The 24,790-nt window shown below is 39.3% G+C and overlaps 1 protein-coding gene across 1 annotated transcript in view; it reads right to left on the bottom strand.

Annotated features, from left to right (window-relative positions):
* Positions 1 to 8,347: 8,347 nt before the first annotated feature.
* Positions 8,348 to 24,790, bottom strand: part of si:ch211-113g11.6 (uncharacterized protein LOC559008 homolog) — a 49,423-nt gene continuing 32,980 nt past the window's right edge. Inside the window, exons 11-14 of the mRNA XM_059338531.1 lie at positions 14,776 to 14,891; positions 13,520 to 13,692; positions 12,960 to 13,015; positions 8,348 to 12,476 (exon numbers count right to left, since the gene is read on the bottom strand). Of these exons, the coding sequence (XP_059194514.1) occupies positions 12,130 to 12,476; positions 12,960 to 13,015; positions 13,520 to 13,692; positions 14,776 to 14,891 (692 nt within the window). The 3' untranslated portion in view covers positions 8,348 to 12,129. The remainder of the gene's footprint in view (positions 12,477 to 12,959; positions 13,016 to 13,519; positions 13,693 to 14,775; positions 14,892 to 24,790) is intronic.

Below are 24,790 nucleotides of genomic sequence, written 5' to 3'. Positions count from 1 at the left end.
AAAGTTTGGAGAAGTTCAGAATGCCAATCATCAACATAAATGGTAAATGGAGTGCATTTATACAGCGCTTTTACTCAAAGGGCTTTACACTACATACATTCACACTGGTGGCCGAGGCTACCAGGGCACACTGGTGCCACCTGCCACCATTGGGAGTTCATTTACACACAGATGAACGCAGCATCAGGAGCAATTTTGGGTTCAGTATCTTGCTCAAGGATACTTCGACATGTAGGCTGCCATGGTCTGGGATCGAACCACCAACCTTCCGATCCGGTAGGCGACTGCTCTACCAATTGAGCCACAGCCGCCCCAACATCTTTATTTATCATCTTTCATTATCATCTTTCAGTTTCCTATGTACTACTTCACTCTTCCTGCAGACATGATGGGCTGGATCGACCCAGATTTTCAAATACTGCTTTGTCAGAGATCTTGGCATCTAACACCAAAGGCACCCTTCTGTAAACGTGTTCTCCTTCCTTAACCAGACAGACAGACAACTCCCTCAACACACTAGTCAATGAATGATGGCTTCATTGAGCACCGTTTTGACAGCATGAGAGTGGAGTTAAGCTAAAATAAGGAAAGAAAATAAAAGAAACAGTGAGTGTGATGAGCCTTATTAATATGCCTTTCCATCATGTACTCTATGCCTGATATATAACACCAGTGCTCAAAGGTTTAGAGTCACCCAGAAAATGTCTGTGTTGTTTTCCATTAAAATGTTTTATTCATGAAATGAATTACAAAATGAATCGAAAATATAGTATATACATTTAATTTGTACAAATCTCCAACTTTACCATACTCAACCAGCCTGAGGAAGGATCATTTTATTGCTTCTCAAATAAGCGCAAAACAGTTTCCAGCTGTGTTAACATAATGCTCAGGTGTTTTAATGATCAATGAGCCTTTCACCACTATAAACGTGGATTAACACAATGTGCCACTGGAACACAGTAGTGATGGTTGCTGACAATGTATAATAGATATTCCATAAGAAAATCAGCCGTTTCATTTAAACTCTGCATCGCTGTCAATCCCTACTACTATGTCAGCAAGATGGAGGTGGTGGACAGTCTAAAACATAAATATGAGTCATATTTTCCTGCCTGTACAATTGCCCTATTGTCGTTTTTGAGGGGAAACCAGCCTTGAATGGGTAGACTGACTGTATGGACAACCTGGGAATCTTAAAGGACAAGAATGTCCTGTTGTCCTGACCCATAAGTCATTAGTCCATGTCCAGTGCTAATGGCATCATGAGGACATCAACTTTACGCTGCAGCCACAACATAATTTATGTTTTCCCTTACCATAACCTGCACCAAAATGTATACCTGACTGCAACTTTTCTGATATGCTTAACCACAACCAAACCTGAATACTGCTGATTACTTTGTTTTTTCCCCTTATTGTTTCTAATGCTATCGACCAATGGAGACCATTCTTTATTGGAAATGCTCTCCACCAAAGTCATTTGGGTGAACTAACCCTTTAGCACAAAACAAGCAGTTTTGTTTGTCATGCTCAGATTACCTCTTTGTGTTGAGGGACGTGACATCTGGAAACAATTACAATGGAATATTGTTTGATTTATTTTCTGGGCATGGGTTTAAAATCTATTTCTGTGTCTGTGCTTCTGCCAATGCAACCACTGAGAAGATTGACATGTGAACTTCTCAGCTGGGTGTGTGTTTTTTGGTGTATAAAATAGATAGTCCTTGTTTGCATTGGTGTATGCTGCTGATAACTGCAGAAGAATGGATGTGCCAAACCAATGTGAAAGAAAGGAGGATTTATATTTAATGGTTCCTTGTGCTGATTTCAGCCAGAAAGTATGAATAGAGTTGATAGGCAGACATCTGTTGGGAAACAAGCGAGCTTGCAGGGTGAGATAGAGACTCATAATCAGGGTGTTTGATAAAAAGCACCTCTCTGTTCTTGAGTGGAAAGATTGGGAATTGATTGACAACAGGCAGCTTTTACCTCTTTTATCTCAAGCATCTTGTCATCTCACTCCCAGAAAGTAAGAAAATAAGAATATTTCCCAAAATGTTAAACTGAAAAGATAGCAAAACATATCAATTTAACACTGAGTTATAGTCAGAACGGCTGCTATGTGGTCGAGGTTGAAAAGTCGATTTTGAATCAATATTTTATAGCAGTCACAAGCCTTCCTCTGGAAAAAACAAAGTTATATCGAACTGCTGCATCTCTCACCATCCTGTGGAGAGGATTTTATCATTTTATGACCGAAATATCAAATCTTCACTTTGTAGAACTGTGTTACTGTCTGGTCTTGCCGCTCACACTGTTATCACATTCCTGGAAAAGGTCCCCTGTCTTTCCTTCAAAAAAAAAACCTCATATTTACAAGATTCAGTTTGGTTTCAGGTGCTTTTTACTCATTCAGTCATCACAAATCCGGAGGTTGTTGTGATTCACTGCTTGCAAGAACTACACATGTGGCAAGGAAAACAAATGATGAAACTAGAGTGTTGTGTTGACAGTGGTTTGTTTAGAAATATTGTTTCTTATTTGTGGTTTAAAATAAAGTTTTAACAAGCATACTTATTTGAACCAGTTACATAAAAAATGTCATTTCGGCCCAAACCGCAATCTCTACCTAAATCTAACCAAAAGGTTTTGCATTATTGACAACATTAACCACATGTTCAAAACTGTGATGGTTATCCAGGAGAAAATACTTGTCCCATAAAATGGAACAGGAGCCCTTACCGGTTGCAGGAGATCGACACATCCTCCTTGTTTGTACACATCCCTTACTTTCCTCTCCGCTTTGATACTCAACATCACTTCCGCCTGCGCTTGGTGAATAATTACTACAGCCACTAGAGGGCGCTGCCAAACAATACACGTTCATATAGCAGCACATTGAATGAGCTTACAACAACCTACTAACAGGTAGAGTAGGCCTCTACTCATCCATACTGATGGGATGATAAGTACTGCTAAACGCCCATTGAATAGTCTGACACAACACATTCTCATTACCAACCAAGGTTATTATAGTTAACTAAAACTAACAAAATAACGAAAACTAGAATTGAAAAAACATTTCCGTTAACTGAAATAAAAGTAAAAACAAGAGTTTTTAAAAAACGATAACTAACTGAAACTGTATTGTGTGGTTACAAAACTAAAACTAACTAAAATGATAGTGAAAATGTCCTTCGTTTTCGTCTTTTTTCATACATAATCCAGTGTTTCTATTAGAACATGCAACACATTGGTAAATATGTTTACTGAGACTGGGATGTCTATAAACTGTCAAGTGAGTTGAGATCTCTACTCGCCCCACACACAGCTAAGTGGTATGACGCTGTGGAAATCAGGGACTTTCCAGCAGGGTAACAACAGTTGGTGACAGTTGGGCGCTTTCCTAATAAATGATGTGATGCACGAATGGCACTGTAATGATTGATGTTGATCTAGTATGATTTAGCATGATTATTGTGAAAATGATGCTAATGAAAAGTTGATGATGATTGTATGTAAAATGATGAGTTACAATGTTGATGTGATTTGATGGAAAAACTGTTGAAATGAATGCAATAACGGTCAGTTTGTATCAGTATGTGTGGTAACCGGATTGATCGTTAGAAATTTTGTAATAAAGTGATTGAGACAGGGCAAAGCCAGTAGAAGAAGGGAAACTCCAAAGAGGAAGGATCAAGCCGAGACATGGTGTACGTGCGCAACGTGTTGGGCCGAAGGAAGCAAGTGAAGAAGAGGTGAAAGGGACGGTCCGAGAGATCGTGCCATGGCAACAGTGGAAACCAGAAGAGAGATGTAACCAATGAGAGGACTGGTGAGGAGTGGCAAGGAGGAAATGCTCTGAAAGAAGGAGCCGCAGAGTATAGAAGCTGTAACACAAGAAACAATCTTGGTCATCCTTCTCGGGGAGCTGCAAGACTCTTCAACCGACTCTCAAGAGCTGAAGACGACGCCTGATCGACCACATCGGGGGAAAAGACTCCAGTTCTACAATCAAGAAGAAGACAGAGTGAGAAAGAAGATTTCCAATTTGACCAGTGAAGAAGAGGGACGAGTGAGAAGAAGGGTGACCATTCCGCCAGTCGATGATAGATTAAAGAAGTCTTCTTTCTGAGTTCTCACTGACGCCAGGACCAAGGGACCAGTCAAGGATCGCTCCGACTTTGGACAGAGTGGAGAGCCACAGCTGAGGCCTGAAGCCGGGCATTGCAAAAGAGTTACTTGGCCAGACAACTCTCACGTCTCCTTCTCCAAAACCTTCAGGTTTAATACCCAGCTACAGCTTCATTCAACACAGGCAGTTAGGATATCATGGTAAGACATTAAGTAGATGATAATCATTTTATGGTTGAGATTTTTGAATATTTTAACTAATCATTTTGGAATCAATTTATGCTGTAAGCTTGCACCTTGCTATACTATCAATACATTTTCAATTGCATTTAAAGTGAAGTAGTGGTCCTTAGATTTTTTAATCTTTTGGTATTAAAAGGTGGTGTGTGATAACTAGGTTTTTATCGGTTACTCTAGCCAAAGAAATTTTAACTATCCTTGAGGCTTATTTTCACAGCCACTAAAATTAACCTAGCAATTCACCAAGTGCACAGATCAATAAGAGGAGAGCTGCTATTAAACGGGCGTGGCCAGCTTGGTATCTGTATTCCAGGGTTTCTCAACAGGTTCCATTCTGGAGTAAGCAGGATAGGTGTCCGGACCAAGGCAGTCAGAAGCTAGGCAAGTCTCCTCACCACCAGCTTGAATTACAGGTTCCCAAAATACCTGCTGAGATAATTTCCTCAGGAAAAGGAATCTGACCCCTTAGTGGGAAGCTGGTCCAGAAGTCCCTAAACAAGGGCAATCTCTGGGATCAAACAACACGAACCAAAATTCAATACACCTGGAACTGTAAGAGTTAATCACTTTAATGAGGCTAAGATGGATATGCCAAAGGAAATAAAGGCAAAATTTATAATGACCTCTTTGAATCTTGCACCCAACACATAGCGCATTACAAAAAACTAAAACTAACACTAAAACCAATGAAAACTAAACTAAGCATTTTCAAAAATTAAAAATTAAACTAAAACTTGAAAACTCACTCTAAAAACGAATTAAAACTAACTGAATTTGAAAACAAAAATTCACAATGAAATTAAAACTAAAACTAACGAAGAATCCAAAACTATTATAACCTTGTTGGTCAGTGGCCTTTCGCTTCAAGAAGTGATGTGCATAGATGTTCGATATGAGACTGTGGCACTGTCAGTTAGGAAAAACACCTTTCTCTACATCTGTGGACTAAATATGTAATGTACAGTTACACTTTCAAAATAAAGCCAGAAGATAAACGTTTCATATTTTATGAGCAAGAGTAATACTGCTACTAAGGACACAAGTGGTTTCTTTCTATTTCATAGATACAAATCATGTGGAAAGTTTATTAGTGTAGCCGAGCATTGTGCCTCTACTTGAGAGAATATAAAATAACAAAGGGAGATGCATGTGCAGCCAAAACACTATTTGTTCCACTCGCTGTCACCAGCTCATCAACACAACACACTTCTGCACATTTACCCTTCAAAATAAGATGACAAAAGGAACTTAAATATATCGGGACCATTATGGTTCAGTCCAGTCAATGAAATAGGTTACATTAGGATAAAAGAGAAGTTAACCATTCAAATCATGTGATACTTAAACATCACATTTTAATTTTTATTTCTGACAACAATCAACTTGTCTGTTTAAACCCACATGACTTTCTCCTAAACCTAACCAAGTAGTTTTGTTGCCTAAAACTAACAGCATTTCTGGGTAAAAGAGCTTTCCAGCATAAAACCCTAAAGACTAACTTCCATGCAGAGAAGATCTCAGTGTATAAACTCATCCTCCTTGACGAACCTTCATAATTAAATGTGAAATAGACCTCAGTGCTTTAATTGGTCTGCATAATTCAATTCATCATAAAATTAAGAGGGATAGCAGCAGTCTAACTAAATACTCTTCAGATGGATATAAATGAAAATTCTAGCTATAAAACATTCATCATCATGAGAGTGATTCTTTTCAAGTCCTGTCATAGAGCCCGCTGGCCAGAGTTACATCATCTCTGATTATTGGAGCGAACAGGTTTGATCCCCATGTCACATTAGTGCTGATTGGCGGAGTTCATTTCTGGCTCCAGACTCAAAAAAATCCCATCGATCAGGGACTACGAGGCTCCAGCAGAAACAACATGGGAGCAAAAAAACAATACAAACCTGGAATCATCTTGAGGTTTAAGCAATAGTAAGGAGAGAGTGGATTATTTCTGAGTCATTTCAATGGACTAACAATACTGAAGAGGTTGTAATTGTTACTACATATTCTTGTCAATACATCAAATGTTGGCCAGCAGATGGTGATGCAACCTGCTTGTCTTGACAGCAACCTTCAACAGGCTGTGTCAACCATTTTGTGATCTGGTTTGCATAATTTCCACAATATTCTGCTTGTGTGAAAGTTTACATGCACCTTCTATTGAAAAGGTGTAAACCCAACCACTAAGAAACATTTCAATTTCAAAACAATTGTGGTATTGGGGTAGGGATTTTGGTTAAAACCAGAATTCATGATGATATTGTTAGGTGTTTTTTATATACTGACAAAGACTGTGGAATTATTAGATTGTATGTGTTTTGTGTTGATTTTTACATATGCAGAACCTCATCTCTTACAATCTGTGATTCTGTTCAAGTGTGTACTGAGGAAAGAATCACCGGATCTGATATTGAATGTGTGGATTTATATAAAGCTGAGCCTGTGTTTGCATCTCTCTCTCTCTCTCTCTCTCTGTATGTATGTATGTATGTATGTATGTATGTATGTATGTATATATAAACACATGGAAGCATGTGTATGCTAATTATATTAACATTGCTCCTGCCCAAGTATTTTGTTATTTTTATTACCTTACTTGTTTCAACGCTGATTTTTACTGTTATAATATTTAGTAATTTATGTTGTATTGTGCATTTCCATTTGCCTTTCTTATAGATATTTCATTGAACGTTTGTGTGATGTTTGTCACTGGGTGTAAATGTTCTTTGAAAACAATAATACATTGTTTAATAAAAAAAACATTGTTGCTTGACTCATTTCCACTCATTCTGACCTGTGATTCAAGAAATCATCCCTTTGATTATATTTTAAGGGATTCTTGTCCAATCTTCAAGTATCTCATCGGTTTAGTCAAGGTAAATAATGGGAGGAATTCATGGATACAATCAGCAGAGCCAGGGAAATCAAGATACAGGTGTATCAAAAGCAGAACAATTAGACTAGTCAGTTTATTTCCCTGGGTCATCAGAACTCTAAATGCCTCATAGTACATTAACATCTTATACCTAACTATCAATTATTTTTAAAGTATTTGTTAGTCTGTCTGTTTCTTCAATGTTTTCTTTTGTAACTGCACTGATCTGGAGTTGCCCTCAAATTGAATTGAAATGAATGGATTGCAATGTACTAATGGTCCTTGAGAGAGTTTCCTGCATTGATGACTTGGCTTTTAAAAGGCTGAAAATCCCTTAAAGTTGAGTAAACACCATGAAAGGTACCCCTTAAGTCGTAAAGTAAATCAATTAAATCATCGCCTCTCGTGAGGTGCAAGTTAATGGCTTTATTCCCTCGTTTAAAATCTCCTAATTTGTGTCATAATACCTTAATATACAATGATCCGTCAATTACCACCTTAAAATCTAATTAAATACCTCGATAACATCATCATCAGTGGGTAAATTAATGAAATTTCAAGCTAAATTAGGGATCAGTGCTTTGAAATAAACACAGTAAATCATTTCTTTATACTTATATTTTATTAATTTTCACCGCACATGTTCAGGGAAACACATGTCAATATGGGTTTGTTACATGAATATCTATCGCACTATAGATATCTGTTTCTTTTTAAAAATACATGTTATGAGATGGCATTAGACTGGCATGGCACCAATATAAATCTCTTCTTTTTTTTTTAATTATATATAATAGAGTTTGGCATGTTACTTTTAAAATTAGATATATCAAGACACAGAATCGAGGGCACACATCATGTACAGTACTTGACACTCAAAAACCCCAGAGCAAACAAAACAGCCACCCGCTTCACTCGACGTTGATTCGTTTACAGCAGATAGCGTGATCTATTAAATTGGTTTCCTGAAGGCAAATCAAGAGCTTGCTTTGAAGGCGATTAGCCTTTATCACACTGGCTGACGATGACGGATGCGAGTGAGTGATAACTGAATTTCAATAAAGCGGCCGTGTGAGTATCCATATCAAAGCAAGGACTTGAGATTTGAAGACGGCAAGTGTTGGTAAATGCTATAAATCCTTATTCCGCGCATTAGCGGGAATAGTGTTGACATTAAAGCAAAAGCCTTGTGGAGTTGAGGATGATGACTGGGCACAGTGCTGAATGATGAAAGCCTGATTCCACCTGCCTGAGGAGCAGTGCTGCTCCACATGGAGAGGGGAAATGCAATCAGGCCTGCACAGCAACAACTATCTGATCAGGTTTTAACACTCACAAAGTCAACAATGCCTGTGTCCCAAATCCACACTATAAGACACACATGCATGCTCTTTTGTACAATATGCATCTGCCAAATAAATGTACATATATTTGAAAAAGAGAATATTTTACCTCTATCCCTAAGGTCTGGTTAACTTTTCAGATTGTGAAAGGTTTTAGTTTCCAGTTTGTTAGGTTAGTCTGAACCAGAGTGAAATTGATACTTTTGGTTAGTTTTGTATTTAGTCTGGTTTGCTTTAACAGTGTATAAATATAAAAATTTGCAGAGGGGCATGTACGAAGGCAGAGGGCTGGATATATACTTGAAGTATTATTTCTTATTGGTTGGAAAGTTGGCAGTGACAGCATGGAATATTGCTGTCAAAGTTGTTTTTTTTACCTTGACTCTGCACTGATCTATCGTGTACATGAATCCTTTCTCCTTCGGTTGATATCGAATTATTTCATAAACATTGTTGTTTTTGTGGACTTCGGCATCTCCTGCATGTGTTCTTCAGTCCAAATGTAAAGCAAACATTGGCAATCCGCTTCATTTCCTGTAATTCTGTCGGATTACATTCACAGTGCAAGCGACGACACTAGGGTTTGTTTGTAAACGGACCGAGATCCCCTCTCGTAAGTGGTCTTGGACCTGTTGTTTTGGTCCACACCAGAGTACGATTGGAGCGTTCACAAGTAACTGTAACAAGGACTTAACCGCGTCAGAGTTCAATTGAAACGGACTAAACTTTGGGTTGTGAAAGCACCCTAAAATGACTTTGTTAAGGTTAAGGAAAAATCAATGGTAACCACCTGTTATTCTGCCGATTTTGCAGCAGTTCACTGTCATGCTACTTCTAATTTTGACTGCAAGAGGGCACCTATTTGGAAAACCTAAACATACAATAAGTTGGTTTAATCATTTGAACAAATGCAGTCTCTACTGGTATATAGTATGGACTTGGGAGACAGTGAAGAAGCTTACGATATCAGGTTTGTTTGCCTTATCCTCCTCTCATAGGGGCCTGTGAAAACAACAACCCATATACCACAGCTATAGTTACAGTATAAAGGAGGCTATACAGGAATATGCCTTGAACACGCCTGTGGATGTTGAGTTAGTTTCCTGCCATCATTAAGAGCCTCTCCTAAATGTTTACCAGCACTTGGCCGGTGGCTGGTGTTAATTTCCCACCCTGGTGGCGACACAGAGACACAAAGACGATTAATATGCATGTCCAACCTGCACTAGGGTTGTGTTTGTGAGTTTGAGAGACACATTGCAGACACGCTCAGAGTTTGTTCAGGACAAAATATTACGGCAGGTAAGCGACGAGGGATTTTGCAAATGAACATAAGAAGCGTAGGGAGGATGAGGTGGCTCAACATAGCTTTCATTTTTTTTCTTTTCTTGGCACAGTCAGTAGCCAGCGTCAGTGCAATGCAGGAAGCAAGCAGATCCCCGAGCAGCAACACACAACCGAGCTGAGTGAGATATATCGCCGCTACCTTGAGATTTTCACAGCTGAGAACATGCTCGCTGCTCATATCCCTAACGGTGTAAAATAAATTCTTTAATACGGTGCAAGACGATCCGGCTCCATTGTCTAATTTGCTATTAATGACAACTCTGCCACTGTGGAAGGCTCGGCACGGCCAGATTTATGTAACACTTCTGAATGATAATTCTCAAAGCTCTGGAGAACATGCTAATCCGCTGCATAATTCATCATTGCACAAGCCTCCTCCTTCAGTCAGCTGATCAGTATTCATAAGGTTTGGCATTCCAGTGCTGTGAAACTTCAGCTACATTCATAACTCTTATTTATTTTTACATTCAGCTCTAATCTGCCTTTTAGTCGTAATAAAGTTTGAGTGATCAGAAGAGAGGTTAAAGGAAGATGCTGCAGACTTAGCGTCATGCTAACGCCACAGCGCTCACCTCTGGTTGTGGTTGCTGCTGTACACCAGTGAAGCGTGTTGTTGGAATCTGTCAAGCCTTTTTGTTCACAGCATAGAGATACAAATTTGACACAATAACCATTTTCTTGTCTTTTGGCACCAATGTCCCTGGGGAAAGAGGTAAAGCAGTCAATGGTTACACATCACCTTCTAACTATGGCATCAAAACCCAAACAACCAAGACAAAGTGTCACATACGTAGGCAGCAATGGTAGAAATCAGCATCTGCAGAGCAATAAAATACAGAACACACTTCACAGATTTAAGTACAAGCCTTTTTTTTTCTCCAAGCAAACTATAAAATGCAAGCCTAATATGCAGTTCCATTTAGCTTCATCTGCCCTTATGATGATGTGTTTGTTTATTGAAATTGCTGTGGCGCAACACCTTGTTCACATCTTTACGCATTGTCGGGTTGACAGAAATTGAATGTCATTTGCAGCAGATTTGCTCGTTTCCTAAAAACTGATGGACATTTGAGGCTCAGAATTAGAACAAAAGGTTACTGCCGTTTCACATAACTTGCAGCCATCTCGCCACAATAAATTACCTAGCAGAAAAAACGCAGATTTTAAACTTTCATGTTGATTAATAGGGATGAATTCATGTTTAAAAGATTCCGAGAGCAGTTTGCCCCTCACTGCTAATATTTAGTAACTCACTCTCCAAAGGATCTGTAGGCGATGCTGTGTTTTTCATATCCTGTTAAGGGCGAGTGTTTTGTTTCTGATGCTCTGGGGAGGAGGAAAGACGATGTCATGTAAAAAGAAAAACAACGGACAAAGCTGTGAACAAGGCGTAATGACGATGTCTGATACCATCTGATAAAAAGATGCAAGAAACTGCCTCGTCTGAGGAGGAGGTGCTGAGACACAGTGATGTTCGAGAATGAGCTCTTGCCCATCCGCCTACTTCCTGTCAAAAAGCTGACACTTCCTCCCAGCGATGTTGTTAGACTCAGCTGCGCTAATTATAGCGCTAAGTCCAACCGAGGCTGCAGTATTCTGCCTCGACTGCAAAATTGTGCTTAGGAGTTTATGTCCCAGGAGTGTTAAGGCTTTTTAAATCTCAATACCAGACATTTTTCTAAGTACTAATGAGCTATACCAATTAAGGTTAACAAGATGAATGAAGAGATGTAAGAGCGGTATTAAAGGTTTATATATTCACAAATAAGCACAGTCAAGTCAATTTGAAATTAAGTAGAGAAATGGTAAAAAGAATTGGCCTGGTATTGGTGTTTTTTTTGCCCAACTCATACGATATGTTTTGAGTCAGAGAGGAAAGGTTCGCAAAGCATCTGATTATGGTTGAATCTGGATTGGACTTGCAAGACATGTCAAACATGGACAGTAAATCTTAAGACAGCTGCAGCTGCAGATATGTTACTTTATGCAAAAAACTGAATTTTGTACCCCATTCACATTTTCTGGATTCTTTTTCCAAAAATCAATATGGAAAAAGTTGAATTTTCAACCCAACCATGTACTCCAATGCTCTGCGAACCTCACCTCCTAACAGAGGCTCCTTGTCTTTCCTGTCATTGGGAGCCAGTAAGGATGAGGGGTTAGCATTAGCGGTAGCTGCAGTTAATGGAGCCACAGGGTAGCCATGGCGAGCAGGAGCGACGGCCCCAAGGTGGAGGCCAGGGAGGCGGCCAGGAGCCTGCCGTCGTTCACCAGCCTGAAAGAGATAACCTCCACCTTGAATCCGTCCTCGGTGGCCATGCAGCGGAAGACGCCTTCCTTCAGGGGCGTGTCGATAACCGGCCCCAGGACACAGAAGTCCCCGGAGAAGAGGCAGGGATAGTTCTTGACACAGTTGTCTTTCTCCCAGCGGTAGGTGGCGTGGAAGGAGCGCACAGGGCAAGGGAGAAAGATGGAGGTGTTGGACTGCACTATCACCTCTCTGGGGGAAGTGCGACGCTGCTTTAGAGCTGTAGGGACAAAGAAATTAAGATTTATTTTATGATATACCAATATCCTTTAATCCTACACTTTTAATGTTGATTTTGTATAATTCCTTTGCTCGAAGATATCAATTAATGATTAAAACATATTTCTTCTTATCGCCAAGTATTATTTTCCTGGGAAATAAAAAACTTTTGTATCACAGGTGGAACATGTGACACCTACATAGCTGGATATAAAAGCAATGTTAAAATCAGATCACTTAAGGAGATAGCCGTCCCTTCAGAGGGGAGTAATTGTCGTGATTAGTTGAGGTTATAACTGGGTTTTGAGCTTTAAAACAGGGCAAGCCATGATGTAAAATTTTAAAAAAAATATCTCCCTGCGGGTTTTTGGACTCTGCTCAATTATATGATAATCATCTTTTTACTGTAGCTGCTCAGAAAGGTTCCTATTTTGGTTTAATTAAGATACACAGAGAGAGTGGGAGAGAGCAGATAAGGCCTCACCAGCAGCTTCCCCACAAACCGAGGAGTTTGAATGGTCCAGATTCTGAATGAGCGTCCTGTTGGAAAATAATAAAGAGGACAAATTAGCAGCATTAAATAGTTTCACAAATGGCTTATGAGCCTCCACATCAACCTACTGTTACTTGCAAATTAAAACATGCTGAAACAAATCATTCAACGATGTCAGGGGGTGAAGTAGGAGTCAGAGGCTTATTACAGCACATGACTGATTTTCATATTCGCTCTTAAAATTGGAAATGCACAAGATCCATTAAAGCCAAAGCAATTTTCTAAACAAGAAAAACACAGTGTTAGTTCATGCATTTTTTTGGTGATCATCTTGTTTTTCTTTAAACTGCAGTTCAAGAAAGGTTCATCACCTCCTGGCCAATGACTGTCAGCTAGAACATAAGGAGGTATTTCTTTAATTGCACATTTCCTTGAGATGTGGTAGTACTAATATGGATTTTGAAATCGCCAATGTGTGCCCTCTTCTCTTTTGTCGTCTCATGCAAAAACAGACAATAGGTCTGCAGCAGTGACATCATGTCTAATCTTACCCAGTGGTGACATTGTATCCAGGTGGGATAGGGATGCACTTCCTCCTGGACCTATCCCAGCCGCAGTATGGATCCCTGGAAAGGATGCACTCCCTGCAAGTGTCACCATAGCGACCACAGTCAGCCAGCGGCAGCCGTTGGATCTCCATCGCCGTCCCAACATACAGGTGTCCCTACAGAAGAGAAGATGCAATAGACTGTGTCACCAATACTACTGGAACAATCAGCCAGTGTTGTGTCATCAGTCAATCCTGTGACATAACAACTACAAGTACTCAGATCCTTTACTTAAGTAAAAGTAAAGAAAAGTATCAGCATCAAAATGTACTTCAAAAGTAAAAGTACTTCCTTTGCGAAATGTTTTATATATTCCAAATACATTATTGGATCATTGTTATTGATGTATTTGTGAAAACAGCCACATTTTAACTAGTATACTGTTTTGTGATTAAATTTATAATCATCACTTTAAATTGATAATGTTTTTCATGTTAAATCACAGCCTGAATAGTAATTAAAGCTGGCAACTAAATGTAGTGGAGTAAAAAATACAATATTTGCCTAAAAACTAAGTGGTGTAGAAGTATAAAGTTACCTAAATGGAAATACTCAAGTAGCTCAAAATTGTGCTTAAGTACAATAAATGTACTTATTTACATTACACCACTGCACACAAAAATGTTTTTCAAATAATTGAAAACACTTTCACTGTCTTCCACAAATGTGTATTCTTTTCAGGGAAGCAAAACCTCTGAAACAGCTTTCAAACCAACATGGGACAATAAAAACTAAAAACCCAAAATGTAGAATTTCTTTAAAAAAAAACATAACTGGAGGATATTTAATATTTTCTAAAATCCCAAACGGAAGATCAAACAGCCACAGCAATCCAATAATAAAAAACAAAAACAACAGGCGATTAATTATCATGAATATCTTTCTGCTCAGCAAGAAATGTCAAATGTCATATCATGTATTTTTCTGTTTCTTTCTTATCATTATAAAATAGTTTCTGTTTGTTTTAATAGTTTTCTTTTCAGTTTCTTTTTCTGCATAAAATTGCCTTGAATGAAAAGTCTAATTTAAGTCTAAAATCTAATTTAACTAAACCTAATTTAGTTAAAATGATGTTGCTGTAGCCTCAGTCTGACCATCTTACCCTTAATGACAGCAGCTAATTCTGAATAAACACTAAAAGTTATAATTCATATTTCATTTTGTCTATGGTGAAACTGTCATGTTATCGTTCGCCGTACCTTTTGGGAGTCGATGGCCATGTTTAGAACGGGGCCCTCATTGAGGAACAGAGAGTACTGAGATATGATGAAGACGCCCTCGCTGGAGTGAAGCACTTTAAGGACTTTGCCTTGATCTGTAGAAATAAAGAAGGAGAAGACAGTGTAAATCATTTCGGGTCTGCGGTCTTCTAAATTCATCTGCATGTGCACACTGACACAAAAGTTCTCCCCCTCTGTGTAGCATGTGGTGCATTGTTGAGTTGTCCGAGTTGCAGCCCTTGTTGTGCTGTCCAAAGTCTTTTATAAATTCATAGATTTGACTTGGACAGCTTCCACTCTTAAGGTAGGCTGCAGGGCCAAAGGCGGAATATCAGATTTTTTTTGAACATGCGTTTGTGAAGGCAGAGCAGCTCTGGATAAGTGTACTTGTTTAACCTCAACTTTGAATGGAGCCAAATGCACACTACTACACTCCAGTAATTCAATAAAGGGAAGTGTGTTGCTCGGGCTGCTGATGGTCGGGTTAAGTAAAGAGGATGAGCTCTGTAGAACGCCATGAAAACATTCAGCAGTGGATGAAGTAACTTTTGGACTCCGGGTCAATTTTGGATCGATCATACAATGTCAATGCCAAGTTTCCTCCCTGACTCGAAAGTGGGTGCATTCAAAGTCCAAAAAAGCTTCTATTCTATTCCTCAAGATGGGATCTTTTCCATAGCGGCAGATGAGTGAATTGACATAATGAACTGAGCTGAATCATTTGGCTGTAACCCTGCAACCCTATAGTGTGAAATCTACAAACTGAGCAAACTAATCCAAGCACCAGAACTCCAGCGGCCTGATAATTCCAAGACTATGTGAACTGGTTTCTTCTGGTTTAATAAGAATATATTATGCACCACTAGAGCACAATATCATCTGACATGATGTAGGCCCAAAGGTGGGTCCTGCCTTATTGGCGCCCTGTGTCGAAATCCAGCCTCCGGACCCTCATTATCCCATTTTTATGCTTACATGTTACTAATTTCTTAATTGATTTATGTTTAAATGGAATTACCACCTAGCAGACCTCAGGCCAGGTATTCCAGCATAGAACCACTGTAAAAGCAAAGAGTGTGGACATGCAGGGTCGTCAGCTCATTAAGCTCACCTGAGCCCTGAGGCTATAAAAGCTGCCCATGTGTTCATTCTGTCTCTCTCTTCCTTCAGCTTACATCCACCCTGAGTGTTTTGCATGCATGGACTCTCTTCCTGTCACATTCCTTGGCCCAGGTTGTGGCTTGAAACAGGCCTAATGTTCTCACTAATTGGTCATTGTGTGGAGAAATAGCTGCCGGAGCGTTTTTTCCTCCATCAGTTCTGTTTAAAAATCTACAACCCTGATTTAAAAAAAAAGGTGCAATGTTGTCTAAAATTTAAATACAACAGAATGTGATAATTTGCTTATCCTTTTTGACTGTCTTTGTACATTTTTAAATTTTATATTTTATGTTTAATTTAATTCACGCTTGTTTTGGTAAATATACACTCTGAATTTTGTATTTGAAACATTCTGTTTTACACAGCGTTCTATATTTTTTGGACTACGGGTTGCATTGAGTTTTTTAAAGCGACATAAAGGACACCTCGGGAAGGGTAGTAAGGTCCTCACAGTTGATGCACAGAGGGGGATACTCAATAATCATGAATAGGTGCACAAAACAATACAGGGTGACATGTCATTTTATGCATTTCTTACATACAAATCCCTGCATTGTTCGTAATGTTTTTTTGTCCTGTTTAATAATAGTCCAGCAATGACTTACAGCAAGTAAACAGCTTAATAAGCAACAATCACAATCTGCGTGTGCCTCCTTTTCTGTATCTGCTCTGATTACTTGCTTTAACAATTGCAAAAAATTGTATTCCTCTTTTGGAACTTGTTTGCTTGTGTTTTCAATACGGAAAAATAGTTTTCAGTGCTGCACAAATGAACACATGGCCCAAAGTCTGCATGGATATTTGCTCCAACTATCATCGGTCCAAGTGAAGTCTGCCTCTGAATCTGTTTTCCTGTTTTCCAAACAATTCCACTGAGCAAAAAAAAAGTTTAAAAAAAGAAAAAGTTTCAAACATAACCCTTATTTACCCACTTTAGAAAGTAATTTGTTACAAATTGTTAATTTTGGTTACCACAAAAAAAACGCCGGAGACATAATTTCATGTAATTTGCAATCTAAGGTCAATGATGATTGGGTTATGACAGTCTGAAAAGGAAGAAGAGCATGTTTTGATGGCATATGAACTGCATTTAACTGGCACTTGAGTCGCTCCACCAAACCCCGGCTTTTAGGAGACTAATCCACTTCATTTGACGTGTTTATCACTGAAGCGGTGGTTAAACCTCATGAGGACAAGTCACTCCAGTCCTTTATCTGAAAACCTGTTCAGCTAGACTGCCGGGCAGAGGAGCTGCTCGATGCTGAGCACTGGACCCCGTCGCTGTGCTTAATTACAGAACTTGTTCAACACAGGTAACAGCATCATTGATTGATTAGTAACTATAATGGGGTTACTAAATGTAGGAACAGTAATGTTACAGACAAACATAATGTGTAACCCCCAACACTGACCTTTAGTGAAATTTTCACTGTTGGTCAATAGTGCTGTCTCGCATGCAGCTTGATTTTGAGTCATTGTTGTAGCTGTGAGCCATCACTCTATTTGTGCAATAGGCTATTACAGCAGCAGACAGCTAAGTGCAGCATCACTCTCACAGACTGCACAGACTCATGCTCTGCTCAATATTTCTTTATTGCCTAGTACCTTTTTGGTGCTGAGCGCAGGGATATTTCATCGGACTGAAAGCCAATGAAAATGTTCCTCCAGCCTCACTATTTGCATTCTGTGACTCATTGCCTCCAGACGACTGCTCCTTCCTCTCCAAATAATGACTTGACAGATTTAAAGGCTCCCCGTAGAAACACTTTCTAACTTGTTTAGTCTTTTGTCACGTCTCAGATTATTTTACCTTCCCCACTGTGAAAATGTGATTACAGTGATACCTTTTTATCTTCCATCTTCATTTCCTGAGCGCTCCCTCTCTCCGTGAGCCACTTTCTCATTTGTAATTAGGCAGGTGGCTTCTTGCTGTCACTTAGACTTATTTTGTCCCGAAACTGTCTTGTGTCTTTTTCATAAACTTCAAATATTTTCTTTTTCTGTAGTCAAAGATAACGTCCCCCATTTCATCCAGTTTATTCTCATATGATTCTTTAATCCTGTCTACAGCTATTTTCAGCCCTTTTATCAAAACAGTGTATCAGTACAAAGATAGCAGCAAGACATTCTGAGAGGGGAAAAGGGTGACAATGCTGAACTCAGGCAGCATCTGCTGAGAGAATCTGTTCTTTTGTTTTCTTTATCCAGGGAGAGTTTGCTGAGTGCACACATTCCTTTGCAGTAAACACCTTACCAAGAACCTTTTTACATCCATACCGTGCACACGCTTATTATATAATATACGGACAAAAGGCCAACAGCTAAAATACACATTTTACCACCTCCAAGATTCAAACTCGTCTTCTTTTGTTAAGAATCTCTGTTTCCCTTTTCTCAACTCTCTGCACATTAAATACCGAGTGGCAGTCTCACTAATTTTTCCATCCACCTTGGTCCGCCTCTCTCTAACCTTTAAGCTTTAATCTCACACTGTGTGAAAAGGAAATAGCTTCCGATCTCAATCATAAAGTCAAGTTGAAACAAAGTGAATGGCTTTGACATTTCCTCCATCCCTAAGGGGATCTTTTCTGCTGTATCGCCTCCATGTCTGAATAAAGTCCAAGCTGTTTTACTTCTTCTGGTGGTCAATCTGTCAGTGAGTTACGGAGGGGAGAGAAATCTTTCACTACTGCCTGTTCTTTTTGTTTCATTTCCAACCTGTCTGGAGTCCCAGTGACTAACTAAGAGCCAGAGGGAAGCCGGAGCAAAGGTCTACAACCTGTCACAGCTCTTTGCTGCTCTTTAGGGCCTTGACACAATGTGCTCACAGCCAGAACTCACACATAGTGGGCCCTAGATTTTACTAATATATCTGACACTGTTGGCTCTAGCTGTCAGCAGAGCCAGTTGACTTGCAGCGTCTCAGTGATTTTGGTTTAAGTTTCTTCTGAGTTGTCACCTCTGACTTTTCTTTGCATCTTTCACAAGCCACACACACACCACAGGCCATGTTCTTAAATGTATTCTGAGCAGAAAACAAAAATGGTTCAACTATTTATTTCCACTAAACCAGGCGTAGAAAAACTGTGTGTTTTGACTGAACATAGGCAGGTCTATGAAAAGTCATGTACTGGAATTTGTTGTATAAATTTGGACAATTTCACCAGTTACGAAGTTGTGATGGTGAAAGACAAATAGGTTAGTGATGGGTGGGGGAGGGGTGGTGGATGGGTCAAACCCCCACTGTTTCAACCACAAGGTCAGTGTTTGTGTCCCAGAAGTCACATCTTTTAAGCCCATTTTTCCCTAACTTTAGGAAAGTGATTTTGTGTTTTTTTACAGCCTTAAACAATGTGCTGTGGTCAGCAACGTGTTGAAAACAGCACTCATCAAACGTCACATTTCGTAGGATATCATATAAATAACACAATTGTAAAATACTCCTTCATGATAATACGTTGACATAAGCTGTAATCTTTGCAATGTGTTGATTGCAATTTTTAACAAAACACCTCAGGTGACAGGAATAGGCAATTCTACAGGATTTTGATGTTTTAATCCTTAAATTGTGGGTCCACTTTGCTTTCTACAGCTCACCATCCCAAGTCTGAGATTCATGTTGAACGACTCTGTGGTGCAAATGTTGAATGTGCAACGTAATATGTCCTTGATGTAGTAAAGAGGAGTGTAAGGTGTAGTGGATGGCAATGTACAACATCTCATTTTCTGTAGTTTGTTTTCCATAACAAAGACATCTCCCTAACCTTACAATGTGATCTCAGAAAAGCATAAAAGGCCGCTTTCAAAACCCAAGTCCGTTTGGTTAGTCTGAATCAGAGTGAAATTGATACATTGGGTATATTTTGTGTTAAGTCTGGTTTGCTTTAACTGTGCAGAAATATAAGTGGACCAAATAAAAAAGAACGTTTTGAAGAGGGGCGTGTAAGAAGGTGGAAAGCTGCAAATCTACTCGCACTATTATTTCTTATTGGTTGGAAATTTGGCTGTGAAAAATGTAAACATGGAAATAAACAAAGCAACGTGGAACCGAGCGCAAAAAGTATGTTTGATTACACCGAGCGTAATCTGCTCTGGTGAATGGAGAGAAACGCTCAGAACAAGCTCCTATTGAGGCTCTGGGTCGTCAATAATGTCAGAGAAGGCGTGCCTTGATGCTGCTACCATGAAGGTAAATGTTATTTAGAGCAATATTTTGATGATTCTGCAGTGAAAAATTAGCTTTAGCTCAGTGGTGGCCTACAGAGTGACACTTAAGGACATGAATGTCATCTTTATGCTATAATCTGTTTGCATGTCACAAAATGCTTGCGCAGGTAGCCCACAATCCACTTTTGGTTCATTTCCTTTAATTGGGTCTGATTCTGGTCAGATTACATTCACAGTGCAATCGAACTGCAGAAGGGTCCGTTTGGAAACGGACAGAGACCCTCTCTGCAGGAGGTCTCAGACCTGTATGATTGGAGCATTCACAAGCAACAAAACAGACCGTAACAAGGACTCAACCACAGCAGAGTTCGATTAAAATGGACTAAACATTGGGCTGTGAAAGCAGCCCCAATGACGTCACTTAATGGACTAGTGTGTCAAAACTTTTAACATGTCATTTAACTGCCCTGTTCTTGTTCCCTACTAATCACACAGACACACTGTCACCATTTTAAATATGTGGTTAACATTGTGAATTCAAACAAAACTACTTGGTTACATTCATAAAAATACTCATAGTTTTGGTTCAAACAAGTATGTTACATAAGTAAAGTGACTTTTGGTTTCACAAAGGATACAAAGAGCACTCTCAAAATGTTAGCACTGAAAATACAAAGTAAAAGTGCCATTGAAAGTTTTTCACTGGCGTCATACTGTTCTGTATAAAAATCATTTTTGCTTCAGCCTTGGATTTTCTGTCAAAAGGCCTGGTCTTGACGTACCCCAGAATTGACTCCTTTATTAATTGCAATGCTGTCTTTACATCTTCCAGCCTGATGTAAGACACTTCTGATCAAAAAGGACTCCAATGAAACCCCCCAAAAATACTTAAAATAGTACTAACCATTAACTGGGACATCAAACCCCAGCACGTTCGAAGGAGGACATTTATCAGAAAAAGGACATATCACTACAACCGAGACGCTGCAAAATAATCCTCCCGAGTGTTGTCTATAGAAAATCAGGTCACAATCATTTAAGACATCAAAGAAATACAAATTTATTCCAGATCGACTGAGAATGAACTAAACTGCTGCACCACGTCGAGTCTTTTACATGAGAATGGAGACATTTTGCAAGTGCTTGCACAGAATATCGCAGTCTGTCACTTTTCAAGCTGACAGATATTGAAGTAGCTGGTTATTATTCTGCTGAATTATTTGCTGTCTGGTGATCAAAAGATGGAGAAATTAACTGTGTCAAATCCTGCAGTTTTCTGTCAGCCCGACTCTCGCAGGGGAAGTCCCACGAGACTTGTTAGAAAGAATTTAAAAGTCAGTGTATACAGCTAGCTATTTAGCTAATTAGGACTCGGCATGGCACCACCCCGTCAGTTTGTTCTAGGTCAACATTTTAAAATGAATTCCTTTAGCCTCCAAGTGCTTCGCCAGACGACGGTGAGTGTGGGGAAATTAGATGAGTAATGTTCTCTACTTTTATAACAACCCCCTTTAAGTGCCCTTGAGCATGGCAGCCACCGTCTGGTCACTCTACTTGAGCTAAAGTGTTGATCGGTTGAAGAGTGTTTGCTTTAATTAGTTGAATATGTAACGAAGGAGATGCAAATTTTGCAATATACATCATGCAAAAAAAAAACCTCAGTGATGCATGAAACACGAGGGTGGAGATAAGTATGTGAGTTAGGTCTTCAAACTAAAGTCAAGAATGTTGTTTTATTGTGTGGTTATTTATGTTTGTCTATGCTTGAACTGCATCTTCAGTCTTGCACAAGTCTCTCTTGAAAAAGAGACTCAATCTGATTATCTAACCATGTTAATCCCAGCATGTATTTTATGTCTTCACAGTTTCCACTCCATGATGTCTTTAAATTAAAGACCTATAAGCAGTGCGCCATCTAAAAATTAAATGGGGCTCAATCCACAGAGCAGCAACAGAATCTCTGGCTGTGAGGGGAACTCACACCTTCCACTCATTAGCTGTATCCCAAAGTCAAGGATCCTTCCGTGGTAGGATCCTTCCTTCGGAGTCGAGTCCTCCGGAGGCGAGGCAGGAGTCCTTCCTTTCACTAGTGTAACAAGTGTGCAGCTATGCGTCACTGCGTAATTGGACGTCCTGCTTAAATTCAGCGCCGCAATTTCAAAATCATCTCATAACATGATGTGTCTTTGGCATCAGCACTCTGCCACATATTTGTGAAAATGGAAGAAGATGCTTTAAGGTTGAATCTCCACGATTTAGCAAGTAAAAGCCATAAAGTGGATGAAACCTGAATATTTCACTGATCCTGGCTGAATTTGGCCACTACTTAGTTTCATAAAAGCAGCGGCGCATAACTCACCATGGAGATGTGTTCTGTGATTTAAAAAAAAAATGTATTTTACAGTACAGTACAATAACAGTTATTTATAAATAACAATAACAGATAATAGCGGACTTTCGGTCCCTGTAAACACAATAAATGAATTAACAATAACTTTAGCGACTGAGACAGCATTAATTAACTTAACCGGCAATGTATCAAGATGATGTTTATTATCTTTTGCTAAATATTCTGGCATTTGTTTATGGATATGTTTTGCTTGACTTTGAACGCACATTTTGTAAGTTATGTGATAGCATTCAGTGTAAACTGAAAATACTTATTTAAATGCATATTGCGCCGCTGGCGTCGCTGTTTCTACACTTCTACGGCATTTTTAAATCTCCATGTAGACCGGTATGCGCAAGGCATTATGGGTAGTCGGAGCGCACGGAGGATGTACACATGCATCCTTGGAATTTGGGCCGAAGAAGGACTCCGGAGGATCCTGGACATTGAGACAGTCCTTCGGCGGATGACGATGACGTCGTATCCTTCAAATCCAGCTGTTTGAGCATCCTTCCTTGACATTGGGACACAGCCATTGAGTGTGATCTGTGATCAGCTCAGTCAGTGTCAGGTGTGTGTCTGATTGTCCTGATCTGGACCTAGTGTGTGAGGCCTATCTATGTAACTGGGCTCCAGTGCTCTGGGCTGACTCACTGTCTCAGGTTCAGAGGCAGTGACAGCATCTCCTCTTCCATGTTCTGCACTTAGTAATTATTCCTAGTGATTTCTCTTGTCTTCCAGTGTTGGTTCTTTGCCCTGGGTCATTGTTGAACCCAGCTCCCTGTGTTGTTTAAAGGCCTTGTTTATTAGGGCCATTAGTTATTCTTTTAGTCAGCTGCTCAGCAGCAGCAGTGGTGGTTCATTTCTCCCTCCTTCTTATCCAAGCCTTTTTATTGAAAGGAGCTTATTTCTCTTCATATTGCCTTATTTAGATATCCCCCCTTTCCCGTCCAATTGCTTGTATTTTTTGTGGTTATCCATCTGAGATAACTTTAAGATACTCGAGTCTGCAATATGTTATATCTCATCCCCCTGACACCATTCAATTGGAGAATGGAGACATGAGGAAAATAGCTGCCATAATCAACACACAAATAAAAAAAAACATTTGGTTTAACTTTTAGATTCATGCACGCGGTACATATTGGCCAGCTGGTCTGCTTTGCATTCTAACGACAAACAAACAACGGTGTATGTTTGGAAGCAGATCTCCACCCAACATTTTTAAATGGACTTGTCTAGGGCTGTACCTCATCTTTTTATTTCATATTTATTTTACATTGGAGGGTTTTGGATGATGCTTCAATTGTCTATAATCATATTTTATGATGTCATCAACCTCAAAACAATATTTAAAAACGTCCTCAATTTTGTGTTTAAGTGATTCATCAGATAAAATTAGGTTTTTCAACTTCTTTAAACATCACCCCCTTTTTTTTCTTTTTAAAATGACTTGTTTCATCATGGTTTTAAAGCCAAAATAGATTTTTGCATAAGTCAAATTTCTGGGTATGTTCCAATATGATCTCAAAGGCTCATTATTGGGGCTTAACAAGGCCTTTTTTATTTTACCAGTATTGTTGAACAATATTGAGCTTGATCCATGGCTTTGTTGTACGTCTGCTGTCACACTGGTGTTTTTACTTGTTTCACGAACAGGAGCACAATGAGTGCATCTGAAGTCAATTCTTAAACTCTCTGCTGTGCATCTCTCCTCCACTCCGCTGAACTGTGTGTAACCGCAGTGGCTGAGCCCTGCACGCTGTGAAACCTCACTCTCAATGAACAAAAGCAGAGTCTGTTGTGTTATTTACCTAGTTTATGTGCAGCCCCTGCTCAGAGGAGAGACAGACAGTGTTGCTGTTGGTCACTGCAAGGGCAACAAAAGCCCCGCAAGCAAAAGGCCAAAAAAGACTGCTAAATTAATCTGCACAAAAGAAAACAAAAAGAAACACTCAATGGAATAAAGTTCATTCAGGTCACTCCAGCTGGAAACACTGGAGGAAACTTTTAAAGGAGAGAGGAATTCCCCCGGGACGACACCACAAATATCAGAAAGGGTTTCTTATTTTACTGTTATTTTGTAGAAAAAATGTTGAACCTAAAACATGTTCACTGTATAAATAAGTTAAATGTTTTGAGAGCGCTAAACTGTGACATATGACCGAAGTAATAAGTTTGATGTGCACATGATCTGAATTTTAGCAATAATATCTGAATTTTTTCAATAGATTTTGATTTCTGGACTCCTTGCTCTGGAGTTGGAAATGTTTGGAT

Source organism: Centropristis striata, chromosome 8 (genome assembly GCF_030273125.1).
Source record: "Centropristis striata isolate RG_2023a ecotype Rhode Island chromosome 8, C.striata_1.0, whole genome shotgun sequence".
In the NCBI taxonomy this organism is placed as follows: Eukaryota; Metazoa; Chordata; class Actinopteri; order Perciformes; family Serranidae; genus Centropristis; species Centropristis striata.
This window is presented reverse-complemented; position numbering and strand designations above follow the sequence as displayed.